This window comes from Haematobia irritans, chromosome 1 (assembly GCF_050003625.1).
Source record: "Haematobia irritans isolate KBUSLIRL chromosome 1, ASM5000362v1, whole genome shotgun sequence".
NCBI lineage: Eukaryota > Metazoa > Arthropoda > Insecta > Diptera > Muscidae > Haematobia > Haematobia irritans.
This window is the reverse complement of record NC_134397.1, coordinates 103,059,658-103,077,510: the sequence shown is the minus strand read 5'-3', so window position 1 is coordinate 103,077,510 and position 17,853 is coordinate 103,059,658. Positions and strand designations below refer to the sequence as shown.

General features: G+C 39.5%; 3 protein-coding genes across 3 annotated transcripts; all 3 read right to left on the bottom strand.

Moving 5' to 3' along the window:
• Positions 1 to 6,074: 6,074 nt before the first annotated feature.
• LOC142229917 (uncharacterized) lies at positions 6,075 to 7,427 on the bottom strand. The gene has a single exon (XM_075300515.1). The coding sequence runs from the start codon at positions 7,425 to 7,427 to the stop codon at positions 6,075 to 6,077; it is 1,353 nt and encodes a 450-aa protein (XP_075156630.1).
• A 287-nt stretch (positions 7,428 to 7,714) lies between these two features.
• Positions 7,715 to 9,226, bottom strand: LOC142229912 (uncharacterized). The gene has a single exon (XM_075300505.1). It carries the CDS (start codon positions 9,224 to 9,226, stop codon positions 7,715 to 7,717), a length of 1,512 nt encoding a protein of 503 aa, XP_075156620.1.
• Positions 9,227 to 9,944: 718 nt separating this feature from the next.
• Positions 9,945 to 11,954, bottom strand: LOC142229903 (uncharacterized). The gene has a single exon (XM_075300493.1). The coding sequence runs from the start codon at positions 11,952 to 11,954 to the stop codon at positions 9,945 to 9,947; it is 2,010 nt and encodes a 669-aa protein (XP_075156608.1).
• Between the last annotated feature and the right edge of the window lie 5,899 nt (positions 11,955 to 17,853).

The following is a 17,853-nucleotide window of genomic DNA, read 5'->3' as shown; positions in this document are numbered from 1 at the left end:
ATTTTAGTTCATTTTTCGTATCGAAGGGGCGTTCAATAATGTCCATCCGAGCTCGATATTAAATGGACTGACAACTCTGAATGTTGATCCAGGTATACTTAGGCTGTTAGACGAACTTCTAATAAAGAGACGTATTTCAGCCACACTAGGGCAAGCAAACATACAAAGGTATGTGAACAGAGGCACTCCCCAAGGAGGAGTTCTATCACCTCTTCTTTGGAATGTTGCTATAAACAACCTTCTGGTTTCTCTAGAAAAAGAAAGGATAAAAGTGATGGCATACGCAGATGATGTGGCGCTAGCAGTCAGGGGAAAATTCCCATCCACAATCAGAGATATTATACAGAGAGCTCTCCGGATGACTGAGAAATGGGCGAAAGATAATGGTCTTGGTGTAAATCCAGCAAAGACAGAAATAGTCATGTACTGCAAAGATCGCAAAACTCCCACGGTTAGGCCCATTTCCTTAGGGGGTACTGAAATTCCCTTTGGTGAGTGTGCAAAATACCTTGGCGTTATTTTGGACAGGAAGCTGAATTTTAGGCTTAATATTGAAGAGAGGGCGAGAAAAGCCACGGTAGCTTTGCACTCGTGCAAAAAGACAATAGGGAAAAAGTGGGGACTAAGACCAAAAATTGCGCATTGGCTATACACGGCAGTGGTTAGACCTATAATGCTATATGGTGTAGTAGTCTGGTGGCCGGCACTTCATAACCCGACTTGTTTAGATAAAGTTCAGCGTATGGCGAGCTTATGTATCTCAGGCGCATTTAGTAAGACAGGAACAGACTCCCTTAATGTCATGCTACATCTATTGCCTTTAGACATTTTGGCCAAACAGTCAGCTGCAACAACGGCTGTGCGGTTGCGCGAGCTATCGCTGTGGTCGGAAAAAATGTACGGTCATAGTTCGGTCCTCAAAGTAATGCCAGATGTGCCTAACGTAGTGGATTACACCCTGGCAAAACCACTTTTCGACAAAAAGTTTGAAACTCTAATTCCCAACAGTGTGGCGTGGTGTACACAGACCCCGGGGAATAAAAGATATATAGATTTCTATACTGATGGCTCCAAATTGAATGGACAAGTGGGGTTCGGAGTATATTCTAAAGATCTGGAAATTCGAATAGCGAAAAGATTACCTAATCACTGTAGTGTTTTGCAGGCTGAAATATTGGCAATAAGAGAGGTGGTGAATTGGCTGAGAAGTAATGTTCCAACAAATATTGGCATTAATATATACTCAGACAGTCAACCTGCAATAAAATCCTTGGACTCTGTGTTCCTTAACTCAAAAAGGGCCATAGATTGCCGCAAATCTCTCAACGAGATGGCTGAGCAGTACAATATTCACCTAATATGGGTGCCTGGCCTTAGGAACATACCGGGGAACTGTGAAGCAGATGTGTTAGCAAGGCTAGGAACTACCTTACATATTCCAGGGGAACTAGAATCTGTTGGTATGCCTCTGGCCACCTGCAAGCTCTTACTGTGTGAGAAGGCTGTTATGATGACCAATATTCGATGGGAAAATTGCAAGGGTTGTAACGACACCAAGCAAATATGGCTAGTGTTCTCAAGGCGTCAGATAGCACTCCTAATATCTGCTATAACGGGTCGCTGCCTGATAGGCGAATTTGCAAAAACTGTAGGTGCGAAGTATAATGACTATTGTATAAGCTGTCATGTCATGAGGAAAAGGAATCAATTAAACACCTCTTGTGTGAGTGTCCTGCTTTTTGTGTAAGGCGTAAGCGAATTTTAGGAGCATATAGCTTTAGATTACTGGCTGACCTGGAAAACGTTAACCTAAGCAGTTTGTTGATGTTTTTGGAGCAATCTGGTTGGTTCCACAAAAGTAAATAATAGAGAAGGTTCAGTGGTTAAGACTAGAAGTGCCCATATGTAATAGGTACTTTTAGTTAAATGTGGTATCACAATAGACTGAATAGTCCAAGTGAGCCTGAAATTTAATCGGGCTGCCACTTTAACCTAACCTAACCTAGTATTTCGCCGCAATTTTGCACAGACCAATCAAGAGAAGAATTTCAATGCAAAATTAGCCCCTCTGTTTGTCAAGGCGAAAGTCACACAAAAGTTAGGGAATCATTATTATACGCTCCAGGATATGGATGGCAAAATCCTTGGAACATACCATGCGAAGGATATTCGACCGTGAGTCCTTTCTCCATCTAATTCTTCTACACATTGAGTAAGAATTATTTGGTTTTGTAATGGACTACGACGGCATTTCCATTTTTTGCTCCGATTTAGCTGAAATTTTGCATAGGGAGTAGAATTAGCGTTGTAACTATGCGTGCCAAATTTGCTTGAAATCGGTTCAGATTTGGATATATCTCCCATATAAAGCTTTCGCCCGATTTACACTCATATGACCACAGAGGCCAATTTTTAACTCCGATTTAGTTGAAATTTTGCACAGGGAGTAAAATTAGCATTGTAGCTATGCGTGCCAAATTTGGTTGAAATCGGTTCAGATTTAGATATAGCTCCCATATATATGTTTTTCTGATTTCGACAAAAATTGTCAAAATACCAACATTTTCCTTGTAAAATCGCCACTGCTTAGTCGAAAAGTTGTAAAAATGACTCTAATTTTCCTAAACTTCTAATACAAATATATCGAGCGATAAATCATAAATAAATAAAATTTAAACATTTCCCATATTTATACCCTTCACCACTACTGTGGTAAAGGGTATAATAAGTTTGTGCATTTGTATGTAACGCCAAAAAGGAGTAATCATAGACCAACCTTTTAGTATACGGATCGGCTTAGAATTAAATTCTGAGTCGATTTAGCGATGTCCGTCTGTCTGTCAGTCTGTCTGTCTGTTGATGTATTTTTGTGTGCAAAGTACAGCTCGCAGTTTTAGTCCGATTGTCCTAAAATTTGGTATATGGTCCTGTTTCGGCTCAAAGACGATCCCTATTGATTTTGGAAAAAATCGGTTCAGATTTAGATATAGCTGCCATATATATTTTTCACCGATCTGGTCATAATTGGCGTGTATATCAACCGATCTTCCTCAAATTCCGTACATCCGAATATTTTATGAGTCTCGAAAAACTTGCAAAATATCAGCAAAATCGGTTCAGATTTAGATATAGCTCCCATATATAGCTTTCGCCCGATTTACACTCATTTGCCCACAGAGGCCAAATTTTTGCTCCGATTTAGATGAAATTTTGCATAGGGAGTAGAATTAGCGTTGTAACTATGCGTGCCAAATTTGCTTGAAATCGGTTCAGATTTGGATATATCTCCCATATAAAGCTTTCGCCCGATTTACACTCATATGACCACAGAGGCCAATTTTTAACTCCGATTTAGTTGAAATTTTGCACAGGGAGTAAAATTAGCATTGTAGCTATGCGTGCCAAATTTGGTTGAAATCGGTTCAGATTTAGATATAGCTCCCATATATATGTTTTTCTAATTTCGACAAAAATGGTCAAAATACCCACATTTTCCTTGTAAAATCGCCACTGCTTAGTCGAAAAGTTGTAAAAATGACTCTAATTTTCCTAAACTTCTAATACATATATATCGATCGATAAATCATAAATAAACTTTTTCGAAGTTTCCTTAAAATTGCTTCAGATTTAAACGTTTCCCATATTTATACCCTTCACCACTACTGTGGTACAGGGTAGAGGTGTGCACGTGAGTAATAGTTTACTCACGCTCACGCACACTCACGACTGAAAAATCACTCACGCACACTCACGCACGATATTTGTTTGTAGGACTCACGCTCACGCACATTCACGAAAAGAAAATTTGTACTCACGCACACTCACGCATGAAAACGTCGTGACTCACGAAAAATACCGTGACTCACGAAAAATATCGTGACTCACGAATAATTTTATGATTAATTTACCTTACCGAAGTGTCTGAAAACATGAGCATTATTAAAATCGAGAGTGTTATTAAACTCTTAACATCCCAGGTGTCACTAAAATTGTAATTGAATTTAACTCTTAAGCGTTTTATGTTGGAGAGCAGGAATATTTTCGTGAGTGTAATTCTTTACTCACGCATACTCACGAAGATTTTATTTTCGTGACTCACGCTCACGCACGACATTTTGGTTTGTTAATCACGCTCACGCACACTCACGCTGTTGTCATGAGCGTGACTCACGACTCACGCACGAATCACGAAAATGTTCGTGAGTCACGACAATTTCGTGTCACGTGCACACCTCTAGTACAGGGTATAATAAGTTTGTGCATTTGTATGTAACGCCAAGAAGGAGTAATCATAGACCAACCTTTTAGTATACGGATCGGCTTAGAATTAAATTCTGAGTCGATTTAGCGATGTCCGTCTGTCTGTCTGTTGATGTATTTTTCTGTGCAAAGTACAGCTCGCACTTTTAGTCCGATTGTCCTAAAATTTGGTATATGGTCCTGTTTCGGCTCAAAGACGATCCCTATTGATTTTGGAAAAAATCGGTTCAGATTTAGATATAGCTGCCATATATATTTTTCACCGATCTGGTCATAATTGGCGTGTATATCAACCGATCTTCCTCAAATTCCGTACATCCGAATATTTTATGAGTCTCGAAAAACTTGCAAAATATCAGCAAAATCGGTTCAGATTTAGATATAGCTCCCATATATAGCTTTCGCCCGATTTACACTCATTTGCCCACAGAGGCCAATTTTTTGCTCCGATTTATCTGAAATTTTGCATAGGGAGTAGAATTAGCGTTGTAACTATGCGTGCCAAATTTGCTTGAAATCGGTTCAGATTTGGATATATCTCCCATATAAAGCTTTCGCCCGATTTACACTCATATAACCACAGAGGCCAATTTTTAACTCCGATTTAGTTGAAATTTTGCACAGGGAGTAAAATTAGCATTGTAGCTGTGCGTGCCAAATTTGGTTGAAATCGGTTCAGATTTAGATATAGCTCCCATATATATGTTTTTCTGATTTCGACAAAAATGGTCAAAATACCAACATTTTCCTTGTAAAATCGCCACTGCTTAGTCGAAAAGTTGTAAAAATGACTCTAATTTTCCTAAACTTCTAATACATATATATCTAGCGATAAATCATAAATAAACTTTTTCGAAGTTTCCTTAAAATTGCTTCAGATTTAAACGTTTCCCATATTTATACCCTTCACCACTACTGTGGTACAGGGTATAATAAGTTTGTGCATTTGTATGTAACGCCAAGAAGGAGTAATCATAGACCAACCTTTTAGTATACGGATCGGCTTAGAATTAAATTCTGAGTCGATTTAGCGATGTCCGTCTGTCTGTCTGTCCGTCTGTCTGTCCGTCTGTCTGTCCGTCTGTCTGTCCGTCTGTCTGTCTGTCTGTTGATGTATTTTTGTGTGCAAAGTACAGCTCGCAGTTTTAGTCCGATTGTCCTAAAATTTGGTATAGTGTCCTGTTTCGGCTCAAAGACGATCCCTATTGATTTTGGAAAAAATCGGTTCAGATTTAGATATAGCTGCCATATATATTTTTCACCGATCTGGTCATAATTGGCGTGTATATCAACCGATCTTCCTCAAATTCCGTACATCCGAATATTTTATGAGTCTCGAAAAACTTGCAAAATATCAGCAAAATCGGTTCAGATTTAGATATAGCTCCCATATATAGCTTTCGCCCGATTTACACTCATTTGCCCACAGAGGCCAATTTTTTGCTCCGATTTATCTGAAATTTTGCATAGGGAGTAGAATTAGCGTTGTAACTATGCGTGCCAAATTTGCTTGAAATCGGTTCAGATTTGGATATATCTCCCATATAAAGGTTAGGTTAGGTTAGGTTAGGTTAAAGTGGCAGCCCGATTAAATTTCAGGCTCACTTAGTGTTGGAAATAAAAGTAACTATTCTTGAGAGTAAATCTTCAAATTTATTTATTTTGTAAAATTAACTTCAAAATTAATAGTTTTCTCAATCTGATATTTTTTCCAACTGACGTTAAACTCAATAATTCAAATAAACTAATATTTTTTTTTCAATGGTAAAACAGGTATTTGTCGGCAACATTCTCCCCCTCGTTAAAACATCGTTTTAACCAATTGGAGCAGAGCGCTTAACATCCAGTTTCGCTAATTTGGCAACGGGTCGATGTATAATGCCACCTTCTGTTACTACTTCCGCACTTCGGATATTTCCATCTTTTGATTTATATACTGTCTGGACTATCCCTTTCGGCCAACTATTTCGTGGTAGATTGGCATCAACTACTATAACCACATCATTTATTTCAAGAGGTTTACATTTTTCAAACCACTTTGTCCGTCTAGTTATAGTAGGAAGATATTCGTTTACCCATTTTTTCCAAAACATGTCGGCAAAATACTGCATTTTTCTCCAGTTCTTACGAAGTAATGAGTCATCGTGTGAAAATTTGCCCAAGGGCTTACACCCATCCGACGAACCCAAAAGGATATGGTTGGGAGTTAAAGCTTCATCAATTGATTGTTCTAAATCGACGTAGGTTAGAGGCCTTGAATTTATAATTCGCTCACATTCCAATAATCCATTGTATAATGTTTCGTCTTTAAAGACAAAATGCGGCAAAATCTGATGAAGGACCTTTTTGACAGATTTTATCAAACGCTCCCAACTCCCCCCCATGTGTGGCGATGCTGGGGGATTAAAATGCCACGATGTTGAAGAAGTTGTAAATTTATCAGCGATATTTTCGTGATCTACGTGTTTTAATGCATTTCGCAACTCTTTCTCCGCTCCTTTTAAATTAGTTCCATTATCGCAATAAATTTCAATTGGTATGCCCCTACGAGCTGTGAAGTTCTGTATTACCATTATACAACTATCCGTTGTCATAGTATGAGCTACTTCAATATGTATCGCTCTTATTGTAAGGCATGTAAATATCACTCCCCACCGTTTCTCTTGGTGTCTACCGACTTTAACGTAGAAGGGTCCAAAATAGTCAACTCCGACAAACGAGAATGGTCGAGTAAATGCCGAAAGACGGGCTCTTGGTAGCGAGGACATTTCAGGTACAACAGGCAGGGCATTTTGATTTTTGCAATGCTGACATTCTCTCCGTACCTTTTTCAATTCTACCCGTAGCCTTGGAATATAAAAACGTTGTCGTAGCTCGTTCAAACAGGTTTCATGATGAATGTGATGATATTTGGTGTGGAAATGTTTTATTATTAGCTGAGTGCAGTAGTTACTCCTTGGTAATATGACAGGTCGTTTAGCATTTTCCGATGCAATAGGAGCTAAATCGATTCTTCCACCCAATCGAATTACCAAATTTTCATCCAAGAACGGCGAACATTTATACAGTACACTTGACTTAGGTATTTTTCCACATTGTTGTAAGATTGCATATTCTTCACTGAAATTTTCACGTTGAATTGATTGGTAAATATTATTTTCGGCCATGTAGTGCAATTTTGATAGCTCAGGGAGAATGTATTCAATGTTTCTTGATTTAAGCATCTTCATTTTTAACTTGTGTATGAATTTGAGCACATATACCACTGTTAAAGTGAGTCTTTTCCAAGTAGAAAATCTTTCAAATTCAATTATTTTATTATCTGCGACATTTATATGCATCAAATTGATGTGGGGTCGAATTTCTTCCGAAGTATTCTTAAATTTATGTAATTTCGTAGGCCAACTGAGTTCATCCATATATAGAAAAGGTGGACCTCTAAACCAACGATGTTTCATGTCAAATTTGTAATTATTGCTCCATTTTGTTGCATCATCTGCAACATTATTTTTCGTAGGTATATATCTCCATTCAAACGGTTTAGAGTTTTCCAGTACTTCTCCAATACGGTGCATGACAAATTGTTTGTATTTTTTGGATCTGCATTAAGCCAACTTAATACTGTGAGTGAGTCAGACCAGAAACAACGCATTTCGAGTTTCATGTTCGGCACATCACAGATAGAATTTGCGAGACGAACTCCCAACACTGCTGCCATTAGCTCCAAACGTGGAATAGATAATGGCTGTTTAGGAGCAACTTTTACCTTCGCACTTACCAAGGAAACGGTAACTTTGTTTTGAGTTATCACACGATAATATGCCACCGCTGCATACGCTTGCTCACTGGCATCCACGAAAACGTGTAACTGAACTGAACTTTGTGGCGTTATTGAGTGCCAACGAGGGATCTTGACATTTTCAATATCTGGAAGTGATTCGAGCCAACGTCTCCACTTGTTATATACCACATCGTTTACCTCATCCGTCCACCCATCAGTAGTTCTCCATACCTCCTGCAGCAATATTTTCAAAAAAACTACGTACGCTGAAAGGAACCCTAATGGATCAAATATGGACATTAATGTTCTTAACATATCCCTTTTGGTGGGTCGTTTAATCCCAGTTAGAATTGCTTGATTGACTCGGTTCATTTGCAAATTATATGTAAAACAATCATCCGATGTGGACCACCACATACCTAACACTTTTTCTATAGTCATTTCAATCATACTATTGGCGATTGGTACATCATGATTTTTTTCTTCTAATTCACCTAGATTTTCTAGAACAAACTTAGAGTTTGACTTCCAGTTTCTTATGAAAAAACCACCTTCTCCATGTATAAATGATACTTCCTTTGCCAGAGATATTGCTTCACTTTCGTTACTTGCACTATCCAATAGGTCGTCGACGTAGTTGTGGTTCAAAATAGAATCAACGGCTCTTGGGAAATGGACGCTGAAATCCATAGCATTCGTATTCTTAACATATTGGGCAGAACTTGGAGAACATGCCGCTCCAAAAGTCATAACTTGCATAACATATATATCAGGGTTCCTGTTTTCAGCATTTCGCCATAAAAATCTTTGAGCGCCTTGATCCTCTTTACGAATTAGAACCTGATGAAACATTTCTTTTATGTCTCTTGAAATTGCAATTTTTCCAATTCGAAAGCCATGCAGAACAGTTAATAAAGGAGTCACCAAATCAGGTCCTTTAAGTAACATAGAATTCAAAGAAGTATTGTTTACTTTTGCTGCTGCATCCCATACTAATCGAATTTTCCCTGGTTTATTCGGGTTAGTTACCGTAAATATTGGAAGGTACCATGTAACGCCTTCTAGAACCTCGGTTTTACCTACTTTCCGAGCGTACCCTTTTTTCACCAAATCATCTATCTGTTGAGTAATAATTTGTATATGTTCAAGACTTGCCTTTTTTTCGAGAGACTGAAGTCGTTTCATTGCCATTGAAAAACTATCAGGAACAACAGGTAAAGGGTGATTCTTTTGAGGTTAGGATTTTCATGCATTAGTATTTGACAGATCACGTGGGATTTCAGACATGGTGTCAAAGAGAAAGATGCTCAGTATGCTTTGACATTTCATCATGAATAGACTTACTAACGAGCCACAACGTCGAATTTTCAGTGAATGGGCCCTAGAAAAGTTGGCAGAAAATCCGCTTTTTTATCGACAAATTTTGTTCAGCGATGAGGCTCATTTCTGGTTGAATGGCTACGTAAATAAGCAAAATTGCCGCATTTGGAGTGAAGAGCAACCAGAAGCCGTTCAAGAACTGCCCATGCATCCCGAAAAATGCACTGTTTGGTGTGGTTTGTGGGACTACGTCAAGTCTAAAGTCTACAGAAATAAGCCAGCAACTATTCCAGCTTTGGAAGACAACATTTCCGAAGAAATTCGGGCTATTCCGGCCGAAATGCTCGAAAAAGTTGCCCAAAATTGGACTTTCCGAATGGACCACCTAAGACGCAGCCGCGGTCAACATTTAAATGAAATTATCTTCAAAAAGTAAATGTCATGGACCAATCTAACGTTTCAAATAAAGAACCGATGAGATTTTGCAAATTTTATGCGTTTTTTTTTTTTTTAAGTTATCAAGCTCTTAACAAATCACCCTTTATATTTTCTTTCCAAAGCAAGCCGGTTTCAAATTTACGACCTACAAGATGAGTGTTTTTTCTAAAATTTGTATAGCACGCTTTTCTTCTTCGGAAACCAGTTCATATTTACAGCCGACATTTTCCAAAGACATGTATTCGGAAACCACTCTTTGTAATTTCTCAATTTCATCATCACAATGACAATATTCTTTATTGTGGAAACCAACTGTTTTTTCCATGCTTACCTCATTACCACCGTGAATAACCCATCCCAACCTTGTCTTTGTTACGCTTGGTTCATTTCTGTTTCCTTCAATCGTCTTCAAAGAGTTGCAAACATAGCTATTATTTAAGCCGATCAAGATTTTCGGAGACGCATTGCTATAAGTAGTTATAGGTATATTTCTTAAATAAGGGTAAGATTCCAGATCCTGTTTTAGTACATTCTGCATTGGTAAGGAGAGATTTTTTACGGTCCTTATATTAGACAGTTCATATTTTTTAGACATTTCTTTGCATCCCGATATGAAGACATCGACTTGCAGAGAATCTTCCTCTACACGGCTTGTTTCTGAAGTCCATTTTAAACATAAATTTTTGGCTTCGCCCTCTAAACCCAGTTGATCGCAAATATCTCTTTGTAGCAATGTTGCGTTGGAACCGTCATCTAAAAAGGCAAAAATCTTCACAGACGTGTCTTTATTGTGCAATATAACAGGTACAATTTTAAAGTAAGTCTTGTTTTCGATTGTTGAATTTGAATGGGTTGTAACCGTAGGAAAAGAAATGCACTTGTGAAGTAATTTATGATGCCTGGCATTACAGCCTTCATATGGACATTTATTATCAGAGCAACGATAGTATCCATGCTTATGAAGACACAATCGACATAATTTAAGTTGGTGTACCTTATCCCATCGGTCAGATAATTTCATCTCTAAAAATGTTGTACACTTTTCGATCGTATGATTTTTGCCACAGATAATGCATGGGGTCTCATCACACTTTGTGGGTTCTTTTTCGTGAATATGTATATTACTGCCAGCTTTGTTCATTGTTTGCATTGGATTTACTTTAGCAACTGCCTCAGCGATATCGAACAACCATTTCGAAAACTTAGATATATCGGCATTATCATGCGAGATATAAAGAGCCCAATTCAGTTTTATTTGCGAAGGCAACTTACCTACTAATTCTTGTAGTAACATGGGATTGTTTTTATGACTTTCTAGCCCAGATGCTTCAAGAGTGGAACAAAGATTTCGCACTGATATAGCGTAATTAATGAGACTATCTAAATTATCTGATTTTGGTGCACATTCCATACGAAGTTTTTGAAGAAGTGTATTCATTATTATTTCAGGGCGACCAAATAAAAGTTTCAATGTACGAATTACTTCAGGTACATTTTGCGGTAACATAATATGGGAACTTACTGCCTCAAGAGCTTTTCCCTTCAAAGATTTCTGCAACCGCAAGAGGTTCTCCGAATGTGAATATCCACATAGCTTCGTACTTTCCACAAAGGCACTGTAAAATAATGGCCATTCTTCCGGTTTCCCACTAAAAGTAGGGAGATCAGTCGACAATGCTTTACGCGCAGCAATGTGACCATTTGTCAGTGTGTAAAGCTCTCGTTGATCGCTTTCCAATGGTTTCGACCAGTTGTCTACCTTTGTTATTTTTTCACTATCCACAGAGAAGTTTTCAATTTTTTCGAGCCACTGCTTCGTACGAGAAATTGTATGGCTACGGACACTTCCACCATCGATTTCAGACTTAGCCAGTATTTCATATTTTCTATTCAAAAAACGGGTCTCCAAAGCTTTTTCCTCCTCAAGGCGCTGTAATTCTAGATTTATAATGCGTTGTTTTGACGATACCGCTGAACGAATTGATTCTGGCTTTGCAGGTATCTTTAAACATTTGGCACATTCCCAATCGTGATTTTCAATGGAAGCGGTTACTCCAACACATTTGAAGTGGTACCATTTATCACATTTGTCACATTGCCATGTCTTCGTTGTCTTCCGCTTCACACTTCTCACATGAGCACAATTTGTTTCCATCCTTCATCCCAACTAGAGATTGTCTTGAGTTTTCTGGCTTTTTATCGATACTGAGTTCGCCATGATTTTCAGTTGACGTCATCTCTTTACTAGTCTCAACCGGAGGCGTACGAAACATTTCAATGTTATTAATTTTGAAGAATGTTGGAAATAAAAGTAACTATTCTTGAGAGTAAATCTTCAAATTTATTTATTTTGTAAAATTAACTTCAAAATTAATAGTTTTCTCAATCTGATATTTTTTCCAACTGACGTTAAACTCAATAATTCAAATAAACTAATATTTTTTTTTTTCAATGGTATAGTGATGAATAAAGAAAATAGTAAAACAGGTATTTGTCGGCAACACTTAGACTATTCAGTCCATTGTGATACCACATTTAACTAAAAGTACCTGTTACATATGGGCACTTCTAGTCTTAACCACTGAACCTTCTCTATTATTTACTTTTGTGGAACCAACCAGATTGCTCCAAAAACATTAACAAACTGCTTAAGTTAACGTTTTCCATGTCAGCCAGTAATCTAAAGCTATATGCTCCTAAAATTCGCTTACGCCTTACACAAAAAGCAGGACACTCACACAAGAGGTGTTTAATTGATTCCTTTTCCTCCACGTCATGACAGCTTATACAATAGTCATTATACTTCGCACCTATAGTTTTTGCAAATTCGCCTATCAGGCAGCGACCCGTTATAGCAGATATTAGGAGTGCTATCTGACGCCTTGAGAACACTAGCATATCTAGTGTGCGGTTTAAGTTTAAATGGGGCCATATTTGCTTGGTGTCGTTACAACCCTTGCAATTTTCCCATCGAATATTGGCCATCATAACAGCCTTCTCACGCAGTAAGAGCTTGCAGGTGGCCAGAGGCATACCAACAGATTCTAGTTCCCCTGGAATATGTAAGGTAGTTCCTAGCCTTGCTAACACATCTGCTTCACAGTTCCCCGGTATGTCCCTATGACCAGGCACCCATATTAGGTGAATATTGTACTGCTCAGCCATCTCGTTGAGAGATTTGCGGCAGTTTATGGCCGTTTTTGAGTTAAGGAACACAGAGTCCAAGGATTTTATTGCAGGTTGACTGTCTGAGTATATATTAATGCCAATATTTGTTGGAACATTACTTCTCAGCCAATTCACCACCTCTCTTATTGCCAATAAAACACTACAGTGCCTGTAAACACTACAGTGATTAGGTAATCTTTTCGCTATTCGAATTTCCAGATCTTTAGAATATACTCCGAACCCCACTTGTCCATTCAATTTGGAGCCATCAGTATAGAAATCTATATATCTTTTATTCCCCGGGGTCTGTGTACACCACGCCTCACTGTTGGGAATTAGAGTTTCAAACTTTTTGTCGAAAAGTGGTTTTGCCAGGGTGTAATCCACTACGTTAGGCACATCTGGCATTACTTTGAGGACCGAACTATGACCGTACATTTTTTCCGACCACAGCGATAGCTCGCGCAACCGCACAGCCGTTGTTGCAGCTGACTGTTTGGCCAAAATGTCTAAAGGCAATAGATGTAGCATGACATTAAGGGAGTCTGTTCCTGTCTTACTAAATGCGCCTGAGATACATAAGCTCGCCATACGCTGAACTTTATCTAAACAAGTCGGTTTATGAAGTGCCGGCCACCAGACTACTACACCATATAGCATTATAGGTCTAACCACTGCCGTGTATAGCCAATGCACAATTTTTGGTCTTAGTCCCCACTTTTTCCCTATTGCCTTTTTGCACGAGTACAAAGCTACCGTGGCTTTTCTCGCCCTCTCTTCAATATTAAGCCTAAAATTCAGCTTCCTGTCCAAAATAACGCCAAGGTATTTTGCACACTCACCAAAGGGAATTTCAGTACCCCCTAAGGAAATGGGCCTAACCGTGGGAGTTTTGCGATCTTTGCAGTACATGACTATTTCTGTCTTTGCTGGATTTACACCAAGACCATTGTCTTTCGCCCATTTTTCAGTCATCCGGAGAGCTCTCTGTATAATATCTCTGATTGTGGATGTGAATTTTCCCCTGACTGCTAGCGCCACATCATCTGCGTATGCCACCACTTTTATCCTTTCTTTTTCTAGAGAAACCAGAAGGTTGTTTATAGCAACATTCCAAAGAAGAGGTGATAGAACTCCTCCTTGGGGAGTGCCTCTGTTCACATACCTTTGTATGTTTGCTTGCCCTAGTGTGGCTGAAATACGTCTCTTCATTAGAAGTTCGTCTAACAGCCTAAGAATACCTGGATCAACATTCAGAGTTGTCAGTCCATTTAATATCGAACTCGGATAGATATTATTGAACGCCCCTTCGATGTCTAGAAACGCCACGATTGTGTATTCTTTGACAGATAGTGAGCTTTCAATAAAGCAGACCAGTTCATGCAATGCGCTCTCAGTAGACCTGCCCTTCGAGTATGCATGCTGTCGTTTCGAGAGCAAACCTGAATCCACGGTAGTTCTAAGATACATGTCTATCATCCTCTCCAGGGTCTTAAGTAGGAATGAGGATAAGCTGATTGGTCGGAAATCCTTCGCACTCGAGTGAGAGGCTTTTCCTGCTTTAGGTATGAAGACGACTTTGTTTCCCTCCACTTTTCTGGAATATATGCTAAGTTTACACATTGTTTATATATCACCGTCAACCAGGGGATAATTCTTTCAGCCACTGCCTGTAACTCCGCCGGAGTAATTCCATCAGGTCCGGGGGATTTGAATGGTCCAAAGCTATTTAAAGCCCATTTTATTCTAGATTCCGACACAATTTCCTCGATAGGAAATGATCGCTGAGCCTCTGCTACACCGCCGGAACATGGTTCAACCGTCTGATTTCCAGGGAAGTGTGTGTCCAAAAGTACCTCCAACGTCTCCTCACTGGACGTTGTCCAATTTCCCTCCGATGTTTTAATGAAACCTGGAGCGGTGTTAGTGGATGCTAGTACCTTCCGTAGTCTGGAAGCCTCTGACGTATTCTCAATACTGCTACAGTAATCATCCCAAGAGTTTTGTTGAGACCTTCTCAGTTCTCGTTTATATTCTCTCAGATTCATCTTGTAAGTGTCCCAATCCTCCGGAGCTCTTGTGGACTTTGCTTTGTTAAAGAGCTTCCTGCAGGATTTCCTCGTATTACTTAACTCCGTAGTCCACCATGGCGGCCGATTTTTTCCCCTTGGCTTTCCTCTAGGGCATGCAGCTTTCAGTGAAATGTTGAAGGCCTTAGTAATCCGCTCCACTGCGTGTTCGATATCTTGCACAGTGCTCATATTTGTCTCCGGCACTTCATCAAATTGAACGATTCCCTATACCTATTCCAATCAGCTTTCCTAACATTTGGCGGAAATATGGTCTTTGAAGTACGAACAGCCAATCTGAAACTGATGTAGCGATGATCTGAGAAGCTATGTTCCCTCAAAACTTGCCACTCAGATATCTTATCATTCAGTTCCGGAGAGGTCAACGTTACGTCCAAAACCTCTTGTCTGTTGCTGGTGACGAAGGTTGGTGCATCTCCCTTATTGCAAACTACCAGGTTAGTACGCAAAATAAACTCTATTAGCGACTCTCCCCTTGCATTAGTATCACTACTTCCCCAAATACTATGATGTGCATTTGCATCGCATCCCATAATGAGTTTTGTCTTTGTTTTTAGTGACTACTCAATTAAGGTCTTAACGGCACAGGGTGGCATATCCCTATCATGTCCCATGTAGACCGAAGATACCCAATATTTGCATGTGGATATCTCTAGACTGGCTACGACAGTGTCTGCATTGCTCAATGAAGGAAGCAGAAACAAGTTTAGTTCGTTTTTAGCAATTATACATGCTCGATTTATATCGTTACCGGTATTATGCAAAAGTTTGAAACCCGGAGTGCTTAATTCACAGATCTTGTTCTTATATATGTATGGTTCTTGAATAAGAACTATATCTATGTCTCCTTTCATCAGGAGAACTTTTAAGGCAGCACAAGCGGCCTTACAATGGTGAAGATTTATCTGGAGGAACCGTAGAACCATCCAAATTTTCAACCACCGTCACATCACCGCTTCAATTGAGTCATCAAGGGCTTCCTCTTCACAGATCTCGGTGACTCTCGCAACAATCCGCGGTTCAGCTTTGGTGAGGCTTGAGCCTGTAGAAACTTCCCGCATATGATTTTCGCCATAGTCTGCAGGTTTTATGTCTCCTTCGGCTTCGCTAGGAGACTTTTTCACTGCTGTCTCTACCGGAGGCTTGTCCGTTTCGGTATCCTTTGGCTGATCGCTTTTGTATACCTTCATATGGATATCATGAAAGCCATAACTTACGCGTCCTTGGGTCTGGGCTAGATGTGGCAGCGACTCTATGTTTAATATAAACACCGCATGTCGTCTTGATCCATCCACCTCATCCAAACGACCAACCTTCCAATCGGCGGTTGGAAGATCTGGGTTACATTCTTTTAGTCTCTCTAGTATTGACTCAGGATCAGGAGGGTTTGCCGGTATCCATGCATGTGCTCTAGGTTTAGCCGGTATGTCTTTTTTTATCGACTAACTCCAAAGCGGCTCCTTCCCAAACTTCACCAATTAGCATCAATGCAGCTTTAAAGCAATCCATAGACCTCTGGTCTGCAAAAGCTATTAACTTATATCGTCCTTGATACCATCCAGCATCTTGCCGTCGAGGACTTGGTCCGGGAAACTTTTTTCGCACCTCTGAGTAGACACCAGACATCGCGTTCTCAATTTCCCCCCATTTTTGCCTTGGAATCATACCGTCCAATGCTCCTTTATTAATAATAGCCATCACAAGGCTGTCTTTTGCAACTGAGGCAAACGATCTTTGATCCCGTTTAGAGGATGGTAGCTCATCCGGTGATCGTTCCCTTTTTCCAGCTTCAAGAATTCCTTGAGCCCATTTTAGGGAATCGCTTTGCTTAGCCGACAACGTGCTTGGGTCGACTGATCCTAATTTCTTTAGGATAAACAAAGCATTTCTTCGTTCCTTGAATCTCTTTCGAGAGGGATTGCCTCCTTTTGATGTCGTCACCTTAGAAAAGGTTCGACTTGCCAAAGTGTCACCGCCAGTCGACCCGTCTACAGGTCGACTAATTGGGCCTGACTCTTGGTCGCTGCCCAAATTTATAACTTCAGTCGTTACCCGTCCACTGGGCCCTGAAGTTAGCAACCCAGTGGATGACTTTGAATTTCGCTGCATTGTGGTTTATTATTTCCACCACACGTGAAATTCGTAATAAGTACTTATTACGATGAAATCCTCCGCTATTAGAAAACACGTCCGTTCAGTTCGACGGTTGAATAATAATAATCCTCCCATATAAAGCTTTCGCCCGATTTACACTCATATGACCACAGAGGCCAATTTTTAACTCCGATTTAGTTGAAATTTTGCACAGGGAGTAAAATAAGCATTGTAGCTATGCGTGCCAAATTTGGTTGAAATCGGTTCAGATTTAGATATAGCTCCCATATATATGTTTTTCTGATTTCGACAAAAATGGTCAAAATACCAACATTTTCCTTGTAAAATCGCCTCTGCTTAGTCGAAAAGTTGTAAAAATTACTCTAATTTTCCTAAACTTCTAATACATATATATCGAGCGATAAATCATAAATAAACTTTTTCGAAGTTTCCTTAAAATTGCTTCAGATTTAAACGTTTCCCATATTTATACCCTTCACCACTACTGTGGTACAGGGTATAATAAGTTTGTGCATTTGTATGTAACGCCAAGAAGGAGTAATCATAGACCAACTTTTTAGTATACGGATCGGCTTAGAATTAAATTCTGAGTCGATTTAGCGATGTCCGTCTGTCTGTCTGTCCGTCTGTCTGTCTGTCTGTCTGTCTGTCTGTCGGTCTGTCTGTCTGTCTGTTGATGTA

Coding starts and splice junctions, on each gene's coding strand:
- LOC142229917 (XM_075300515.1), bottom strand. CDS start 7,427: ATGGCCGAAAATAATATTTACCAATCAATTCAACGTGAAAATTTCAGT.
- LOC142229912 (XM_075300505.1), bottom strand. CDS start 9,226: ATGAAACGACTTCAGTCTCTCGAAAAAAAGGCAAGTCTTGAACATATA.
- LOC142229903 (XM_075300493.1), bottom strand. CDS start 11,954: ATGGAAACAAATTGTGCTCATGTGAGAAGTGTGAAGCGGAAGACAACG.